General features: G+C 38.7%; 3 protein-coding genes across 4 annotated transcripts in view; 2 read left to right on the top strand and 1 right to left on the bottom strand.

Annotated features, from left to right (window-relative positions):
* LOC129763093 (BTB/POZ domain-containing protein KCTD3) overlaps positions 1–12,334 on the top strand; it is a 46,186-nt gene extending 33,852 nt beyond the window's left edge. Inside the window, exons 6-8 of one of the 2 annotated variants that reach the window (XM_055761861.1) lie at positions 10,632–10,649; positions 11,115–11,383; positions 11,446–12,334. In XM_055761861.1, the coding sequence (XP_055617836.1) occupies positions 10,632–10,649; positions 11,115–11,383; positions 11,446–12,027 (869 nt within the window). In that variant the 3' untranslated portion in view covers positions 12,028–12,334. The remainder of the gene's footprint in view (positions 1–10,631; positions 10,650–11,114; positions 11,384–11,445) is intronic. The other variant, XM_055761862.1, reaches the window with a different exon arrangement.
* A 408-nt stretch (positions 12,335–12,742) lies between these two features.
* On the bottom strand, positions 12,743–18,471 carry LOC129763091 (bifunctional 3'-5' exonuclease/ATP-dependent helicase WRN-like). The gene is made up of 3 exons (XM_055761855.1): positions 18,311–18,471; positions 16,591–18,248; positions 12,743–16,537 (listed from the first exon to the last, which is right to left on the bottom strand). Exons 2-3 carry the CDS (start codon positions 18,223–18,225, stop codon positions 15,152–15,154), a joined length of 3,021 nt encoding a protein of 1,006 aa, XP_055617830.1. The 5' UTR covers positions 18,226–18,248; positions 18,311–18,471; the 3' UTR covers positions 12,743–15,151.
* A 1,666-nt stretch (positions 18,472–20,137) lies between these two features.
* On the top strand, positions 20,138–21,136 carry LOC129782526 (uncharacterized protein K02A2.6-like). Its single transcript, XM_055789659.1, has one exon. The coding sequence runs from the start codon at positions 20,138–20,140 to the stop codon at positions 21,134–21,136; it is 999 nt and encodes a 332-aa protein (XP_055645634.1).
* The last annotated feature ends 416 nt before the right edge of the window (positions 21,137–21,552 follow it).

Genomic DNA, 21,552 nt, shown 5'->3' with positions numbered 1-21,552 from the left:
CGGAAGCAACAATTTTGGCTGGATCTATGGATACAAATGGCCAATACTGCTTGAACGCGACGAACGAACCCGAGCTATAAAACGAGCGAAGAAAAGGAAAAGAAAGAATGATGCAATCGCATGCACACATATCATATGTAGTGCAGTGTAAGTGTAGCTTTTAGTTATTTCCTTCATTCAGTTTGTGATAACATCGAGAAATTAATGGTGTGTTTTAGCCGCTGAAATTTTCTCTGCTGGTTTTGCTGTGTGCCGCTGAAGGTTGCATCTAAAACTAATTTTTGGGTATTTATTTTTTTGGTCAGCATTTGTACGACGTCGCCCGCTGTGCAGTCGGTTCCCCAGACTTTAATTGCCAACATGCACAAAAAAAATTCTCATAGAAAGCTTCTTTCTATTTAGAGAATGTTTTCTATGCACGAAACCAAGGATTATTTAATCAGACTTGCAAAATATGCATGAACTCATAGCCTCTTAGTTTGTGCAACTTTTGTAATGCGAACTAAATTTCAAGTTCGTTTCTGTGAAAAAGTATTCTACGAAGAAATGTTTTGGGATGAATAATTTCTTTCCGTGTATAAAAAGAAACGAAATGAAAGCAATGAATATTGCGACATTGGGTGATATGTTTGTACATGATGTTCTTGAATTATAAACATCGTGTTTGTTTTCACATGTTTAGGTTTGTGTATGGGATATGCATTCATCACTAGCGGAAACCGTGTTCGAATTCAAACAAAAGCATGGAATTTTCACATCACGTGGACATGTGTAAGTGTTTTTCGGAAGACTGGTTTTTAGTGTCAAGATGTACAATTTATAAGAACGTGTACTTTTAGTGAAATCGTATTACTCGAGCAATCAAAGCCTTTTTAAAAAAATATTTCACCGCGAAACTTTGTGGATGGGACAGCCTAGTTTTGGTATTTTTCATATCTTCAGAACAAAATATGTGATTTATATTGCACTTTTGAATTCGCGGTAGTTTATAATTTATTTTCAGGGGGAGGACTCTGGACTCTGGGGATACAATTCTTACCAAAATGGGTTGGAAGCGCTTGCTTGGAATGCGGGATTAAAAGAATGGATGGGAATAGACAGGAGGATAAACAGGGATATATTAGATTTTTTGGAAGAAAATCGACAAGGATGAATAGAAATACATAAGAGATGCTCGGAATGAAAAAAACTTTTTTTGGCGGATGAGGATGAAAAAACGAGTTTTGGGATAACAAGGATGAGATATAAATGGTTTTCGAGAGTTGCATTTTTATGAAGTGGACGCTGTATAAAAACTGTTTTGCATTACGTAATACCGTAATACTTCAAAACCTGTACAGTTTACTATGACTACTTGGCAACCTAATAAACATGAGATACAATTTTATACGATACTGACAGGTCATGGTAAACTTTACGTTATATTTGGAGCATCCCAGCAATATATAATTAATTTTGAAATATGTCCGGAATCATGGACATTGTATCTGTATCAGGGATGGTAAAAAATCACATTCAACGATCAATGAATAAGTATATCCCTCTAGTCGGATATTTTTAAATCACCCCCAGCAGGCGATGCTCTTTTATTCTTCATATGTACACAGAGAGAATACTTGGAACGATGAGCTACCAAGATCTCAAAAAAGCAATATGAAAGAGGAATCCCCACTGCTTGCACTCTCGAAGCATTACTTCTACTACTCAAGTTTTATCGTGAGTGCAAGCCACAAACGGTTAATCCCATTCCATAGAGTGGATGATGAGTTCTTGATCGGAAAGTGTAACAAGAGACGATCAATTGAAATCTTACGACACTCGTCGAGGGATTTTTAATTCTCTATTGCATTGTCCGCAGTTAGTGGCTGACTCAGTCTCGTGTCGATTTTATTTTTCTGTCGTCTCCCGCCCGATGAACAGCAGACGGGTAATGGATGCAATTGATTAATTTTATTACCAGCAGATTTGGGCGAATCAAACCCCGCCCAAAATCGTTTTTTGGATACCAATAATTCTGAACATTCACAGTTCTCTCCAAATAATTCTTCCAATAGTAATTCAATTAGTGACTTCACGAAACACCTTTCGAATTCGATTGAATTTCAAACCCTTTTTGCATTTTGTAGATAAAACGGATCACATATTTGATTAATTCAATTCTGTGTGGTTACGTTCTTCGTTGCGAATAAATGTATGGACGTATGTTGTTCATATATCGTGGACTTCCGACATATGTGGCAGTAGATTTATCGAACGACTAATGTTTTTTTATATCCCTTCAAACTTGTTGCATCTGCATCTTGTTGTGTACATACTGCTTTGACCGCAGATTTGCATGGTTGAATCAGGTTAATTTCAGGTATTCAGTCTTCATTTTGTCGAATGAATACTGTTGGAACAATAGGTATCGCAGCAAATGATTATCAACATCCTACCTTATCATCAAACGGTATGCGAAGAATTTCAGTGAAATGACGGCATTGGAATAAATGCTTTGTGAGGACCACACAATTATTATCAGAGCTGATAAACACCCGACTGGAAGTCATGAACATAAATTCAATGTGCCCAAGATAAATTTATCCTTTGAAGGTCATTAACCTTTCTAAAGATGATCAGATGGAATATATTGCAATGTCGTCTGGAATAACCTGTCCAACACCTTATGATCGTAATATTGTTTTTGCTATTATTCAGATGTTTCATAACACGGCACTCTATTGATTAAAATGAATAAAAAATATCCTTGAAGTTAGCCTACGGTTTTAGTAGCAGTGCAATATGGTGAGCCAGTCTCAGGATAAGAAAACATTTAAAAATAAACCTTTTTTCTTAAATGAATCAATAGTAAAACAAAACGTCAAAAAATTTCTCAGCTTTGTGATAGCAGAGAATCATTATCCATTTGTTATCCAAAATTTTTATGAGCAAATATTTACGTGCTTACACAAAAAAAACACATGTTAACATATTTGCGCTAATTTATGTTTTTTGATTAATTCAAGGAAATCAAGGTCTTTTCTAGCCACCAGTTTACTCAGGCCCGAAAAAAAGAGGTCTGTATTTGGGCTGGCGGAAAAATATATCTCGCAAGACCACGTGTTCGATGTCGTAATAGCCTTGGCCAATAACGCATTTACATTAACTCATAAAATTAGTGATTTGAGGGGGATTATTGTTGCTAGTCTCTTGTAGATTAATTTAAACACCATCTGAGAAATCCTCTGTGAAACATTAAACATTAAAGTCGTCCTATCTGCTGTAGCGCATTTTTTTTATTTTAGCCAGTTTCATCGAAGTAAACGCACTCGGAAAGGAAAATTGAACGCCCGGACGAGAGAGCGAGAATCGTAAAGCGTACGTCATAGAGACACTCATTCCCATGGAGCATATTCTTGTTAGGAGTTGTAAACAAAACGAGGACGGAGAGTAACTCAATTATTCGAACTAGTTTCAGTCTAGCAATGCTTTGGTCAACTCAGAGTTACCAAGAGAAAATCATTTGGTTATGATGGGTGAGGATTAATAGTTAGTCGCAGTTTGCACAGATTGCGATCTGTGCAGTTTGCGATTAATCGTAAATCACATCATGCTCCCTTGTTTTCCATCCTTGATCTGTATGCTTATGCATTTCATTCATTTTTTCAACTTCTAAACCCCGTTTTTTAGAAGACGCGTTTTTCGAACTAAATGGATAAAATTCAATATTGTCTCAATAGTTACAATCAATGATCTTTAGATAAGCATATACTTCAATTCTTTTAAACTTTAATGAGCACATTTTTCTAGAACGATGACCAGTTAGTCGACGGATTTTTCAGAAATTCAATTCTTTATTTCCAGAACGAGAAAGGGCGAACCCGTGAAACATCTTAGTGCGATCCCAACAGCTTTCGGGTTGAAACTAGTGTAAAATTAGGTTGAAACTGAGTGAAAAAATAAAGTGTTGACAGCAGTTAGGTTGGAACGGGGGTCGAAACTGGTCAAAAACAAATTCGCTATTTGCACTGAATGCTCGGAAAGGAATGTTCCAGATTCAAGTACAAGTACAAAACCTACATTGGAACATATTCACCTAATCCGGCTATACAATCGCAATGTGCAGTTTGCACTGTTTCTGTGCAACTTTTTGAATAATCATTCTGTTTCCATTGATATGGATCATAGTCATAACAGAAATTTCAAATTTTCTTCGTGTGCAATACACGCTATTTGACGCTAAAAGTAAATATTTCTATGTAAAGAAACGTATTTTCGCATGTTAATAGTATAGAGTAGCGCGTAGCGCTATTTCGCTAAAATAATTATCTTGTTGATCCATATAAATCCTATGCAAATATGCAATATTCGCAAAGCTCAATCTTGTTGATCCATATAAATCCTATGCAGTGATCTCTTTTGCCTGCCCAACAGATTACTAATACATATGCACGCTGCAATCGCCCTATAGGGAGTGCATAAACGCACACAACTGCGACAGCAAATCTGTGAGCCACGCGAGCGCGTGTGCAAATGCATATTCTTTTAGTCTAATTTTATCCTTCAAACCGATAACATATTAGAAGAATCAAATATAGAAGTAAAATCAATCCAGTTGTGTTAATTCAAACGTTGTGCCTTGTTTCCGACCGGACTTAGCATGTAGATCCATGATAGGATCCCACCAGTGGTTATCCTTTGTGGACACCTACAAGTGTAAGATTTTCATACAGTCCACAATTTTAGAACCGACGACCGAATGCCGATTTGTTTTATCCAAATCCAAACAAACATTATATGCTACGGTGGGTTTAAACTAGTGATATATTCGTGTGAAGAAATATGACGAGATTTATAGAAATCGCATCAACCGTTTACACTAGCGCGAACTTATATAATGAATATATTCATATTTTCGGTGAATTTATCCACCTGAAGTAGAACTGCATCAAACTTTAATAATTTCTAACCAATGAGAAATTCACCAGCGTTAACATATGCCTGAATTTATTCTATACACTTTATACATATATACCTCGAAGAAGTGTATCATATATATTCTCACCCGTTTACATCTATTTTCGGGTGAATAAATCCATCTATAGCTATAGATCTCCCTAATGTAAAACCCGCCATAACAATGCTTTTCACCCCAGCAATTTTCCAACGTTCTTTGTATTACGTAGTAGTAGTATTTATCTTGCACAACAAATGTTATTATCAAAATTTCTGTAATTTTTACCGAATATCTAAAAGCGGAATTATTCGCCAGCGCTATACAGCACGTTTTGAAATCTTGTAATCTACTCTGATCATTCAGCAGAATTTGACTTTTAATTCACAGAATGTGCTGTAAAGCACTGCCGAAAAAATCTGGTACTTTATATGTTACAATCGCGATTTGAGAGGTGGCTGATTCGGATAAACCGAAAGAAATACGCGATACGTTGTAGCGCCCGAGCGGTCCAAGGCACTTTCTTTAGGAAATAAATACAACTTTTTTCTCCAAGCTGTGAGTTCCGCCTCTCGTATATTTGGTCCATTTTCTTTTAACGAAGCATTCCTAATCTTAATTTCTACCGACTGAACTCCAGAGGCGGAGCTTGTTCATTCTTACCTTATCTCTCTAACGCTCTATCTCATTTCCTTCTCTTCCTCCTTACATTCATATTGGAAAATCCTTGGTTGGATTTTCCCCTATCTCTTTCCCGTTAAAATCATAAATTCTTATTGAAACTATTTACACGACCCGCCATAAAGATCGTTCGGGGAGATGTATTTATTTAGGCTCGAGCCTATTGATAATTTTGGGTATACAAAACCCGCCTGTTTTATTGGTCGCTGCAACGTACATTAAACTAACGTATTAAAAATACAGTAGAACCCCGATTATCCGCGAAATAGTCTGGCTAAGCCAACGCGCATAACGAAAATCGCGGATAACGCGATGAAGGACTAAAAATGAGGTGCAAACACGAAATAAAGATAATTCAACATAAAAACTATGTTTTATCAATACAGAAATTATTCAACTATCCATCTGTAAGCTCGTGCACACCAGTGGTCAGATAATGTGAAAGCCATGACCAAAACAAAAGTGCAAGTGCGTACCTCTCACTGACAAATTTCGAGATGTTCTATAGAATTACTATAGAACTCGCTTCCGCGGATAATCCGCACCGCAGATAATCGAGGCTCTACTGTGTGTTGCTTACTGTTTATCACACATTGAATGAATGACATACAGTCTGACGTACAACTCCCTTCCGTTATACCTGCGTCGACTTTGATGGGAGCAAGGTTTTCACGTTCCCATTTGCGGTTAAAATTACAGAAATATTGTAAACAAAATTTGATGTAGGTAACTAAACATCTCCGCCACGCTCTATTCAACGTTAGTACTTGTTCAAATCTATATATATAAATGGACTTCTGTCTGATTCTTATGGACTCGGAAACTACTGAACCGATCAGCATGAAAATTGGTATGTAGGAGTTTTTGCGCCCGGGGTTTGTACAAATGGAACACAAATTTCTGCATTACTCGAGAATTAATCAAGCAAATGGAACCAAATTAGGCATATTGAGGTTTTAGGATGCAATAAATGTTTTTATGGTAGTTAGACTCTCCACTCCCCTCTCTAAGAGGGGGCTGCCATACAAATGAAACACAAACTTCTGCATTACTCGAGAATTAATCAAGCAAATGAAACTTGCTCAATATGTAATGACAATTTGCTATTGATGTCTGAATGGGCTAAAATGATGTATAGTGTATTTTTTCGAGGTAATCAATATTTTTCAGGAGGTCCTATTCGTAAATTTGAGATGACCATTCTCACTGGCACTCTAATGCACATCGTTACTCATGAATTTGTTTTAAAAGCCGTAATAAATAATAATTTGCAAGAAAAAAAAAATATTAAATCTATTCTGCGATAATATCGTAACATATGAAGATACTAAATAGACATCTTTTGAAAATCCAATAAATCAAAGGACTATCCAAGCGGATTCTGAGATTTATCACTTATTTTGTATTCTTTGCAAAAAATTTCAACACTCCTACCCCAACTTTTCCTTACTACATCCATGATTATTCGAAAGATCATATTATATATGATGCATTGTGGATAACCGAATTAAAACATACTGAACGGACCTTGCTCATCCTAACTACATCCATGTTTCATTAAATTTTCATATTAGGTATGTTTAGATATTAAATCGATATATGTATTCATTTCAATTTGGAATTTCCAACGCATAGAAATCTACTGCGGATAATCGAAACTAGTTGTATTGACCAACCCCCTTTTCAAGCCCTCTTCTCTATCTAGCTTCGTACAAATTCTAGCTTCGTACAAAATAGTCATATTTATAAAGTATATTAACAAATTATTCAAAATGTTCGATAAAAAAAATCAAAACCAAAATACTCCGGATGATCGAGTCTAAAATTCCGGATAATCGAGCCACCAGATAATCGAGTCCGACCGGTACTTACCCTTTCTTGACTAGTATTAAAATTATTTCAATATATCCCCATAAAATCATGTAACCTTTTCTGTTATTAAGTTCATAACAGAAGAAAATCTGTTCAATATTCCTTGCAGAAAACGAGATACTCTATTAATATGTGTTCTTCGCCTTCACTCAGTTTTTAAAGTCATTTAATTCATGCTACTCAAAACAAAATTATTGATTGTCGGTTTGGGAGACCATTTGCGCGAGTATATTAGGGTTAAAAACAGGTTAAAAACGTTTTGTTGGGAGATGTAATGGATACAATCTGGAATGTAACGTTGTTTGATTGTGTGAATTGTTCTATCGGATTTACATTAGAACTTCATTTCTTTTCTTGAATAACTGTATATTGAAATAGAAACATTCCGCAAAAACTGAAATATGTATATCCGGTAGATTACTGTATCGTATTCATTTTCCATTGATTGGTGAAACGCTATACTCCATGCGAAAACTGGTAAATATTGACCATCCGGATAACAGAAAAATTCTTGCTATCAATTTCAGATCACATCTGTGTGTATATTCGCTAGCACCAGACCTTTATATTCTATGTTTCCTTCTTTACGTTAGTCGTGTGGTCCTGATTTTTTGTCGTTAAAAGTTACTTGCTGGCGGTTTTCCAATTTCCTTTAATGCTGCTATTCTTCGAAAACAAACTACTGTACCACAAGCATTTACAAAACATAACATCTTTAATCGCATATACAATTAGCCCACATTAATCGAAAATATGTACTATACCTGATAAATTTTAAGAATAAGTAGGGGACATTCAAAACAACTGATCGAATAAAAATCGCCGCTTTGTTCCCTGCTTATAAATATTTGTACGGTATGCATCACAATATTTGCTGACATTTGCTGCATCGGCCCCCTAAAACGTTTGCTGTCGGTATGATAATTGTTCAAATGAGTGCAATCACGGGAAAATTATCGCTTGGCGGCTCGGTTACATATTACTAACATAGATAATAAGAAAAACTGTCAAAATATTGAACTCCGGCCCCGTCAGGCTAACGCCATATGAGCCTTGATAAAAATATATAGGGGGTCTTCGTAGCCGCATTGGTTGCGCGTTCGCTTAGTAAGCGATCGATCGTGAGTTTAAAACTCAGGGCCCTCATTGACCATCTTTGTGTTGTTACAGAATAGCTACGTCCACGCAACAATCATCAGCGATGGAGATCGATCCACGGTCGAAATAAGATCGATTCATCCATACAACTGCTCTGCTCTGCAAGACACATCGGGCTGCTGTTCTATAAATAACTCAACAATGATCAATCAACTGTCTCCGCTGTCCGGTGGTCCAACTGGATAATGGAAGAACAGAAAGAATACTCTTACGCCTAAATGGCTACTGTGTGAATGTATCATATGTAATGGTATAGAAGGAATACTGGCGAATGGCAACTGTGTAATGTGCTAATTATAGATATGATAACCATGTGACATGTACACGATTAAAAATCGGCTCTGTTTCAGCTAGATTGTTAATGAGCCTTAAATAAATAAATGGGATAAAAAAAAATATATACATATATATTTTGGAAAAAAAAAATCGCTTGGCGATCCTTCTCTGTCTCATCCACACACAAATCCGATCGATGGAGAGTGAATCATTGATCGACAGAGCTGCTGTTCTTTCTACTTACGAGACAAAATGAACTTGTCTATCACATGTTCGGATTCGTTCACTCACTGAGTGGTATCGTATGATGCGAGACCAACACATTGACTGAAGAAGCTGTTTTCACACGCTGAAAAAGTTGGATGCATTCGTCGATTCTCTCGTCAATCACCAACATTGAATGTTTCTATGGTGGTTGGACTCTCCACCCCCCTCTCAAAGGGGGGCTGCCATACAAATGAAACACAAATTTTTGCATAACTCGAGAACTAATCAAGCAAATGGAACCAAATTAACTCTATGGAGGTTTTAGGGTGAAGTAATTGTTTCTATGATGGTTAAACTCTACACCCTCCTCTTTAAGGGGGAGGGGGTCTGCCATACAAATGAAACACAAATTTCTGCATTACTCGAGAATTAATCAAGCAAATGAAACTTGCTCATAGTAAGAAAACGTGAATGTTGGAAGGTATTGATAACAAAAAACAAATTTTTGGGTCAGCTAGTAGCTATTAATATCGCATGTTACATAAATTGATGCGTGATTGTGCTAAATTGTCAGTTGTAACAAGTTTTGTTCTCAGTCGATATCTTGCTTAATGGCCCCATTGTGCCACGGTTCGTTGTTATCAGGCAAAGTTCTAAAGTTTCCGTTGTTGGCGATGTGTGAATTAAGGTATTTCAAAACTAACTTTGTTACAACACGACAGGAGCCCAAGTCATTAGCACGTTGAGTGCCACGGTTTTATAGCGATTGGATGGACATTTTAAAAACGTATTACGTTTCACGTTTCTTTGTTTTTAAGAGGCTTTAAACTTTGCAGTTCATTCGCCTCCAAAAAACGTATTAGGACCATCGTTTCATATCGTAGTGGAAAGTATTTCTGTTCGAGATGGAATGCTTATGATCTTATATTCTTATATTATTTACCTTTATTATCATATGTTACACTGTCAGTCACCGGTGAATGACGTGGCAGTCAACGTGCTTAATTGCTTATGAATTCTGGTATTACCTATAAGCAACATTACATTTCTGTGTCAAATTTCTAATAATTGGATTGCAAAAATTGGCCAACATTCCCTTCCAACCATTGGTATTTTCGATCGTTTTTCGTCGTCGACGTCTGAAACTTGGTGGAAGTGTTAACCTAAATGAATTTCTATTGGATTCGGAAAAGTGGACAAAATGGATTTGAACTAGCGTATTTATACGATGCTATTGCATTGCTGCAGTATCTAATACTACTCGAAAAATGTAAATCAACTAGGAATTCGCCTTTCTGTATTATTTTGCAAACAAAATAAATCGCACATCTAGCATCTCCCTAGCACCATTTCAATCTACCTGATAGCACATGGACACCACTACTAGCATTTCACACTCTTTGTTTTGCACAAAAAAATTAAGACCACCTTTTTCATCGGAAGGAAATCCCTCATGTATTGATTTTTCTTTTTACGGTTCTTACTTTAATTTGTTACATGTTAGCACCGGGAATGAAAGAAGGTAAACATTTTTTACTATCGTTCAACAATTTGAGTCGAATCTAAGCTGTGTGATAACCATAATCTTATGTTCTAGTTCGAACTGTTGTGTACGAGCTATTTCACCATTTGATCGTGTCCCTTGATTCTCGCTTCATGATAAGCCAGATCAGTGAGAACTGATTGGGTTTATTTTCACATTATTCTTCGCCATCATTGGATAGATTAACACAATCTTGCAAACTAGAACTATCATTTTCTTATTTATCACTTATCTGCGATGTGAGCAAACATTAAACGCTACATTATTGACTGTTCTGGAGCAACACTCAATTTATTCGAATGTAGAAATTCAAGTAGTGGTGCTGGCATGTGCTTCCGTTCCTCTCATTTTTTTCATTCCATATCCAGCTACTTGTATGCTATCGTCAGCTCTTGGATTTTTTTGAGAATCTATTTGAGAAAAAAATCGTTCTTCTCTATACAGGTCTCTCTGGTAACTGGATCGAAATCGCGTACGGTACGAAGTCAGGTTCAGTGCGGGTAATTGTACAGCATCCGGAAACAGTTGGACATGGCCCGCAGCTGTTTCAGACATTCACTGTCCATCAAAGTCCTGTTACGAAGGTAACCCTCTCGGAGAGGTTTCTCATCTCAGTGTGTAGCGAGTATAATCATGTACGTACCTGGCAAGTAACTCGCTTCCGAGGAATGATCTCTACACAACCTGGCTCAACACCGGAAGCATCATTCAAGGTAATACTGCATACTTTCACAAAGGTGATATGGAGATAATATTTGTTTTTATTTCTCTTCAGATCGTTTCACTCGAGGCCGTTGATTCGACCTACAGCTATTCTGCTGGCAATGATTTTGGACCGTTCGGCGAGCAAGACGATGAACAGATCTTCGTACAGAAGGTTGTTCCCGATACAGATCAGTTGTATGTTCGCCTTGCCTCGAACGGAGAACGTGTTTGTCTAGTCCGATCTGTGGACGGAACAACTATAACATCCTTTTGTGTTCATGAGTGTGAGGGATCCTCTCGGATGGGTTCTCGACCGCGGAGATTCATCCTTTCCGGTCATTGCAACGGTGCGATACAAATGTGGGATCTCACGACAGCGCTGGAAATTTTCAAAAAGAAAGATCAAAACAAAAAGCTCATCGGAGGTCCTACTGCGGATGAATTAATCCGTTTGTTGGATCAGTGCGACCTTAGCAATAGCCACTGTTCGACTCCCTGCATGTCTCCGTGTCCCACAACAATTCCATCCAGTGCGGCCGCGGCTGCCAGACTCAAACCGTTTAACGTTGCATTTCTTAACCAATCAGCTGCTGCGGCGGCCGCAGCAGTCGGTCCTGGATGCGGTGCACAAAATCCAGATCAACCAAACTGATCAATGCTAAGGCGACGAAGGGGCATTTGAAAGTGGTTATGTTGTTATATTCAACTCTAGAGTAGTCCTCATCGACGAGAATGACTTATAAACGCATCACTTCTTCTGAGACTATATCAAACATGTTCTAAAATGTGATTTTATTAGTGTATTGAATGTAATTTACATTTTACTCCATTCGATATTTTGGAATTTGAAAGAAGTAAAAGTGAATACTGTGAAAGTAAAGATTAGCATACATATTAACATTTAGTCAATCCAAACATGTAGAGCGAAATTATATTTTTAATAAAAATATCAAAACAAATCGACTCGTTTAAAATTTGCACCATGCACCATGTGTTTCGGGCAAGAGCCGATGTCCAATGTTATGTAATTTCCGTAACAGATATTCAATTTGGACGAAACAGCAGTTCGCACAATATTCACAAAGGAACTGGTTTTAGCTGGATATCAGGATATTTTTTATCCTTGGCTTGACCTGCAGGAAATACCGTTCCCTATCCTGCCTCAATCTCGCAAAGTGACGCTCTTTGAAGTTCCCCAAAATTTGGCCACAAAGTGAAAAGCCGTATAAAGAATCAATTATTCTAATACAAATTCATACAAATTCAATCAGATCGGTTCCAAATTTGTTGAATATGTAACACGATTTATCATTCAAAATGCATTTTATCTTTTTATTTTTATTTCATTTGAATCAAAAATACATACAATACATACAACATACATACATAAAAACCAACAATAATCTATAAACAACTCCATATTTCATGAAATATATTTATGTATACACCAGGGCCCGAAATCTTCGAAGGTGAAAAATGAAGACCGACTCTACTCCCAGTAGCTTCGCTTCGACTAGAACTGCTTCGGCAGTCGCCGCCAACAAAAAATGACTTGACTAGAAAATGAATTGGCGATCTAACGTACAAATCTACACCTAGGCGGCGCTGCGGTGTAAGTGATGATGGTTTTAAATTTTGCCATGTGAGCTTATGGAAGGTTTGTAGTTCTTTCCATAAATTACAATGTTATAATCATAAAAGATTATTTGATTGCGATGAGTTTGTAAGAAATTTAATTCTGCGCAATTTTATATATAACATGTTATTTATTTACCTCTTTCAGTAGTGAAAACTGTATAAATGTTGCCAATTGACGATCTAACGCAAAACGTAAACGATCGGTGAGACATCTGGATTTTGTTTTTGAACTAAGAAAATGATGCTAATGTAACCTAAAACTCAAAAACAAATCACGTATATTTTACTTTCGGGCTTTCCAAGGTAGTTCTCACATGCAGGAATCGTGCATTTTTCTACTTGTGTTTGATTGTGCTCTCAAATTTCCTTCTTTAATTCAACCATTGTCAACATTTTTATAGTTTTCACTACTACCTCTTTCAGTATTCAGTATAAATAACATGTTATATATAAAATTGCGCAGAATTAAATTTCTTACAAACTCATCGCAATCAAATAATCTTTTATGATTATAACATTGTAATTTATGGAAAGAACTACAAACCTTCCATAAGCTTACATGGCAAAATTTAAAACCATCATCACTTTCACCGCAGCGCCGCCTAGGTGTAGATTTGTACGTTAGATCGCCAATAAAGCGATCAGTATGTCATAGCACGCGATGAACTCCAATGAATCGCATCGCATCGCACCGCGCCGCGTTTACTATGTCCTCGGCCATAAGACCAAACACATTTTCTATCTTGCCTGGTACTCGCGACAGACGGTAATTGAATACGCGTTGCGGCCGTTGCGATCATCTCAAATTTCTACTGAGTGAAAGCTATCGGTGCACCTGTCAGAATATTTCGAGTTGCTTGGTTTGCTTGCTGCATATCTTCAGAAAATAATTTAATTTTGGTTTGCGTACCTGGTATTTTTCTTTGGAAAAAGTTTCAGAAACGCCGAAATATATCTAGGGGAACTGGGGGGACTGTGACTCCGTGGGGTAAAGTTGTCACCTGCTGTTTGGTAGTATTGACTATTGACACCGTATTCTAATGTTTGTACTCTTATGTTTGAAGAATTTCATGACTTTTGAGTCATCCTGTACTATAGTGGAGCAGCGCATGAACCTAGCGTTTTGAATTTAAGGAATTTCTAGTGAAATTTAGTTCATTTGACCTGATATTTGCGACAAATCAACAGTTTGGACGACTGTTCACATATTCTAGGAGAGGTGAACAGATATTTTGTTCAATTTCAGCGATTATTCCGCATATTTCGCATTTCGTTGCTTGGGGGTAAAGTGGTCAGTGGAGAATTACTACTGACAATGTTCTGTTTTCAAAAGCTGATATACTTTATCACCATCTGCTCCTAAAGGAGTCGCTTTCGTGGTTTTGACCCAGGAAAAATATGCCACCCCAACCAAAACCAAGCATCATTTTGAAAAACGTTATGTGTTCCCTACTACATTTTTGTACGTACGAGAAAATTTCAATTACGATTCTAGGTGAATAGGCCTAGCTCATATCATACATGTACGTTCTATTTCAATAATGATTTAAACAAATTTGGCCAAGAAAAAACACGTATAAATCTATCTCTTCTAGCGTGATATGTGCGAGAGACCACTTTGCCTTCCACAAGTGATCACTTTACCTCCTCACTAAAAAAATGTTCGATTATTTAACCTTTTTTTCTAATAATGAAAAATGTACTATTTTCAATTTTCATAATAAAAACCGCTTACTATCTTGAACTACAATATTCTTCGAAGAACAGGAATTTTAGTGGTATGTGGACACAGGAAATGGAATGTTCCTTAGGGTGACCACAATCCCCCCAGTTCCCCTAATTTGCAATAGATGAAATTCAGTGAGAGATTATCTCGATTTACAAAATACAAAATTTTGTTCGGCGTGATAGCGATTGTATCGACTTCTCGATTCGATTTAAATAATAGGGCCCTTTTATCTTATTCGACCTTTTTTTGTGAAAATGTTAGGAATGTTTGTTGGGACACTATATCACAACTTCAATTGTATAAAATAAAAAAGGGAATGGGATGAGCATTTTAATTTTTTGTTATAATATATTGATGACACAAGTACGGAAACATAACAGTAACATGGCACATAACGACGGGAATGTTTTCACACAATTCTCCTTGGTAGTGACGTCTTTGTGACAGCCACGTCATCATCCTCCTCGTCGCTATCTAAATAATGTATTCTTCGGTTTGGTACTCTGCTTCCTACCGTGGCAGCGCTGCTTGCAGTCTTAAATTTGAAAATATTTTTCACCGGCTCTTGTTCTAATTTATTATGCTTAGGCGGACTTGGACACTCGGTTTGGACGTTACTGTAAGTGTCGTTATTGTCACTATCTCCTACAGTGGTGATATCTCGATGTCTTTTAGCTTTCCGATCAATTGTTTCAGTTTCCTCTATAGTACTAGACATTGCCTGAACCGATTCATCCTTATCGTTGATAAAAGCCTGTTCTAACGCGGCTATTTCATGTAAATCGATGTCACCATCATTATCGTCGTCGTCGTCGATACTGATGTATGTCTTGTGCACTTCTTTCTGACTAGCGCTTGCTTCTTCGCAAATGCGGTCAATTTCCGTGAAGCTGCTTTCAGCAACTATTAGATCTTCATCATCTTCATCTCCCCAAAGATTTTGATCAGGAACAGAAACTGTCGGAGCTTTCGGCACAACCGGAATAGGCTCAAAAGAGTGAGTTATTGGGGTATCGTCTTGGTATGCTACATTCAACGATGTCAGATGTTGGCGTACATGATCATGGTTCAGGACTATCTTAATCTGATCGAATGTGACGTGTGCGGCACATGAATTTTTAATATCTGTCAACTTGACATTTTCGTGACCACCGGATGGCAGGTAAGATTTAATATGATTGTACAGCTGCCTATCTATGTTGAATCGAGCGAGATCTTTCCACGTGAACGAAAATCCGTGCTTGATTGCCTCGCACAAATGATTCACTACTGTAGATTCCGTAAGATTTCTAAATTTTGCAATATCCGGAACTGAGCGACCCTCTAACCACAGGTTCCAAGTTGTCTGATTAGTTGAGGAGAACTTGGTCCTCGCAATGGGATCTTTCTGAAGTGCTTGTTGAATTGTTAGCGAACTCTTCCCATTACCTACATTAGGTAAATAGTTGAGCTTCTCTTGGATACATCGGAGGAAATCCTTTCCAAATTTTTGAATTTTGATATCGGAAAAACCATCCAATTTTGCTCGTTTCATCTCGTCCAAATTCAACGGTCTAATGGTGGCCAGTTGGTGCAGAGCTTGGTTGGAAGCAATCATGTACGGCATACATTCATATGTGGTAGCCATTTCCGAGCGTTTCTTAAGTAGAGTTCTTACAAGATCTTGTACCAAATCCTGCTTCTGCGCGATTGGTTCCAACATTCGAGAACCACTCGGCAGTGGAAGTAGTTTTGATACGGACTTGTTTTGTGTTTGTGGCTTCGAGGTTGTGTCATACAATGGCTGAACACGAATCTGAAAATAAATTATTTTAAACAAAGTCTTTTTAACAGGGCGCAAATATATACCAGCCGTAGTGATTTAAACATTTCCGAAGTTGGTTTCATCAAGAGCTTTCGGTTGGCATTTTCGAGCCAACTCCGTGCCAAACGTGTCGCTTGAATCTTGAAAATTATCGCATATTTGTTATAGTTGTTTGGTATTTTAGTTTTTTGTAGAAATCCATCTCTCTCCAACAAAGCTGCTAATGCTTTCCACCATTCCTCATCCTTCGCTTTCCCTTTGCCATGTAAAGGGTTCCGCTGATACTGATCGTTTAGTTTTTTGCTTTTGGAGCCTCTCAACAAAGCTATCGGTAGCGCTAGTCCAGTGTTTCCGCCAAATGCATCGATCGCCTTCAGCAAATGCTCAGCATCCGTGCTGAAATCATAACAACCGTTCTCATCGATTCCTTCGTATCTTTCACTATCCTTCACACCAGTTACAATGCGGTCACAGTTGTCACAACATTTTATTCGCGTCTTCACCGTAACATCACCTCCTTCGAAATATTGTAAAATAAACTTACGTCTGCAGTCCCTGGTGTCCAGATACTCGTGTATTTTCTTCGACAACAATTCCAAATTCTTCTGTACTCCACCTGGGTTATGCTCTCTGAGGATCTCGTGGGTCTTGAAATCTGACCGGCTCCAGAACATGACGCATTTTGAAGGCTGTCCATCACGCCCAGCGCGACCGGCTTCCTGATAGTAACTTTCCAAATCTTTCGACGCGCCATAGTGAATGACTAGTCTAACATCTGGTTTATCGATCCCCATTCCGAAAGCGATAGTCGCTACAATAATCTGCGTATGATCCTTTACAAATCTATGATGAACATCTTGTCTCTGCTTAAGGGTTAATCCTGCGTGATATGGCTCACAATTAATTTTTCTACCCTGTAGTAGAGCAACAATTTCTTCCGTCTGCTTCCTTGTCAGGCAGTAGATAATGATGCTTCCCTCGATGTTTTTGCTAAGCAATGGTCTAACATCTTCCCATACCCCTAGTGCGCCCTTCTGCCTCACGTGAAACTCCAAGTTCGGACGATCAAAACCGGTACACAGGATTTGTGGATTCCGTAAGCCTAGACTGGATATGATGTCATCCCGTACATTCAGCGTAGCCGTTGCTGTAACTGCCAAAATAGGAACGTTGGGGCAAACCTTCCTAATAACTCCCAAATTTCTGTACGCCGGCCGAAAATCGTGACCCCATTTGCTAAGGCAATGTGCCTCGTCAATTGCTATCAACACAAGCTCGCTAGCCACCTGCTCGAGTAGATATTTACCTGTATCACCCGTCACATATTCAGGTGTCAGGTACACTAGACGATATTTCCCTCCTTTGATGTCCGGGATTAGATTGGAACGCTGTGCTGAGCCGAGTAAGCACGCCGGAATGTTGCTCAAATTCAATGAGACTACTTGGTCCTCCATCAAACTTATTAGTGGGGAAATAACAACCGTTAGCTTCTGAAGGAACACCGATGGATACTGATATGTAAGCGATTTTCCGTATCCAGTGGCCATTATGACGCAATTATCACGACGGTCTTCGATAATAGACCGTATGATGTTCCATTGCATCGGTCGGAAATTGGTATGGCCAAAACACGACTCGAGTGCTGCTAAATGAATAGATTGTGGCTTTACAGCTTGCATGGTTTCAATTGTATCAACTGTTACTGAAGAAAAAATAATAGTAGATTTCAACAAACTGATTGAAAATAAACCTCATCGTACTTACATGTATTATATGTATTCTAGTTTTAAACAGATTCGGAGAATTAAATCCACCCTTATACACGAGGAAAACATCAAACCGACTAATGCCGCGTAAATAACAATTTCCATTTCAGTTTTGAAGCTAAAGTCAATCAAAACTCCTCTTTTGCATCCCATGGTATTTAGAGTATGGCGGGCCCATTCGCTGAAACCGCTTGCGGCATTTTGAAAATCATTTTTGTTTTGTCCGTGAACGAATAAAGTGCGATTCACATACAACATCCACGTCACGTTCACGTTCCATCACGTCACGTTACGTCAATAATTCTACCATGCAATTCCCATGAAAACATTCACATACACCAGCAACGTAACGACCTGTCAGCATACGTTCAACGAAAACGACCGGCAGTATTTGTAGAAAAGAATAATGTGCGATTCACATAGAACTTTACGGAAAAGAACGTCCACGTTCCGTCAACGTCTCGACCAATTCACACATGCAGTCTATGCTATGCACCGTCACGTCAAGTGTCAAACGAATGATTTATTTGATGTTATTCATGGTGTCGCCACCTACTACAGGTTTAAATTGCAATGCCCTCTTTCGAATCAACATACCTAGAACCAGTACTAAATTTATAAAAATTCAATGAAAATCATTGAATTCTATTATTTAAATGGTTCAACCCCGTAGTCCCGAGCCTTATTCAACAATAATAATATATAGGCTATTTTTCTCAGCTAGTCGCGAATGATTTTGACTCCGAAATTTGGACGGACGGAGACGCTCGTTTGGTTTTTGTCTGGGCTTTGTGTCTCGGCTTTTGTTTTGATTTGGTTGTACAGTAATTTACATCAAATTCGACATTAAGATAATTGAACAGATCTGTGATGCAACACGTTTAATTGGACATTTTTGTAAACATTGAGTTCGGGGCCCAAACTATGGCCCCACATTAAAAGTCGCCACCAGTCGTGAAAGTCCAATTACTGGTCAAAATCGACTCCAATGCGACACAGAATGGTGCCTCAGCATGTCGCATTATAAGTAACTTACTTACTTTTTATGCCAACATATCTCTCAGTTCCAAATTTTGGAGTGAAAATCATTCGCGACAAGCCGAGAGAAATAGTCTATATATTTTTATTGTTGAAAAATGGTAGGGACTACGGGGTTTAAGCATTTGAATAATTGAATAACATTTAAATAATGAATAGCATTGAGTAGCATTACGCCAGATTATTGAGAAAAAGCGTCCATTTTTAGTTTTATTAGCTGAGACACACTTCGAATAAGCACTTTTATCAATCCGTTCGACTTCGAATTATTTCGAAATTTGTTTTTCATCAATGCAAGGATGCCAAATTCGCAGACTTGTTCGCAATTTTACTGATATTTAACGCAAACTCTATTCTGTTGCAGACTTATATTTTCAGTTGCAGACTGGAGGGATATGGTATTTCTCTACTTTATGGTTTGGTTAAGTTTCCTGCGCTAACAACCTCTTTTTTTAGACATCACTTTGCGATTCTAAAGCGGACCTTACACGGTCAACTTTATTGACAATATGATGACATTTGAAAGCATAATGACAGCTAAACATGGCCGACAAGGCAGAAACACACGGCAAATCGGTTGAAGCGTTGGGCACTTACACTGCTTGGGTACGATTTCGATATCGAGTTCGTATCTACCAACAATTTCGGCTATGCGGATGTACTATCGAGGCTCATCAGCAGCCACGAGCGACCAGAGGAAGAATTTGTGGTGGCAAGTGTCAACATCGAGCCCGATCAGCAGTGCATTTTGGACAGCACCATCGAACACCTACCAGTCACATTCGATATGGTGCAGAAAGCTACGTCAGCAGACCCAATGTTGCAGCGACTCATCCAGTACATCAACTCCGGCTGGCCCAAGAACGGAAAATCGATTCAGAATGTAGCATTGCAGACGTTTTTCCATCGGCGTGAATCATTATACGTTGTACAAGGTTGCGTGATGATGATGGAACGGTTGGTGATTCCGGAGTGTTTCCGGAAGAAACTATTGAAGCAGCTACATCGAGGTCATCCCGGAATCGAACGAGTCAAAGCCATCGCTCGGAGCATCATCTACTGGCCGAAGATCGATGACGACATCACTGAGTACATTCGAAGCTGTACCAACTGTGCGAATGCGAAAAAATCTCCACCACAAGCAGAGCCACATCCGTGGCAGACCGCAAAAGGTCCATGGGAACGTATTCATGTGGACTATGCCGGACCGATCGACGGGTTCAGCTATCTGGTCATCATCGATTCCTTTTCCAAGTGGCCAGAGATGTTCCAGACGAAATCAACGACAGCTTCTTCGACGATCGGGTTCCTCACTGATAGCTTTGCCAGATTTGGCGTACCGAAGCTGGGCATCATCCATTTCCGCACCGCACCGTTCCACCCCCAATCGAATGGTCAAGCGGAAAGCTTCGTCGACACACTTAAGAGGTCACTGCGCAAAATCCAAGAGGGGGAAGGATTACCAGCATCTGCAGCACTACAAACCTTTCTGCAGGTGTATCGAGCAACTCCCTCCAATCTGCTCGAGGGCAAATCCCCTTCGGAAGTGCTGAACGGCAGAAAAATGCGGACAACATTGGATTTGCTGAAACCTTCGAACATACTTCCACAACCACCGGTAGCAGCCAAGCCTTGCCAAGCACGGAAACTTGCAGCCGGATCACTGGTATTCGCGAAGGTGCACAAAAACAACACCACCTGGAAGTGGCAATCTGGAGTCATCATTGAGGCGATTGGGAATGTACATTACAATGTACTTCTTGATGCACCATCCGGAAGCGGCTAATTTGTTCTCACATCGATCAACCGATCATCGATCTTCCGGACGATCCGGAACTTCCAGACGATCCTGAACTGCCGGACGATGAACCGGACCTTTTCAACCTGGACCATTTTCTGCAGTACATGGTTCTACGCTAGCACGATCAAAGCCAAAACGAAACATCAACCCTCCACAACGTTTTCAAGACTATGTTCTTTCTTAGGGGGGAGATATTAGCATCCCTAGTTGCTTTTACTATAGTAGGCATGAAATAGGATGGTTACCATTAGCAACGTGATTTTTCACTTCAGTTAGTTTGAGCTGAGCACGAAATAAAGATAGACGCTTTTACTTAACACGTGTTCTTTTCAATTGCAACAGTCTCAGTAAAAACGGCCGAAACCATGCCGCGATGTGCGCTTACTATTCATTTTACATGC

Source organism: Toxorhynchites rutilus, chromosome 1 (assembly GCF_029784135.1).
Source record: "Toxorhynchites rutilus septentrionalis strain SRP chromosome 1, ASM2978413v1, whole genome shotgun sequence".
Classification (NCBI taxonomy): domain Eukaryota; kingdom Metazoa; phylum Arthropoda; class Insecta; order Diptera; family Culicidae; genus Toxorhynchites; species Toxorhynchites rutilus.
The sequence above is the reverse complement of the archived record's forward strand: the minus strand, read 5'-3'. Positions and strand labels throughout refer to the sequence as shown.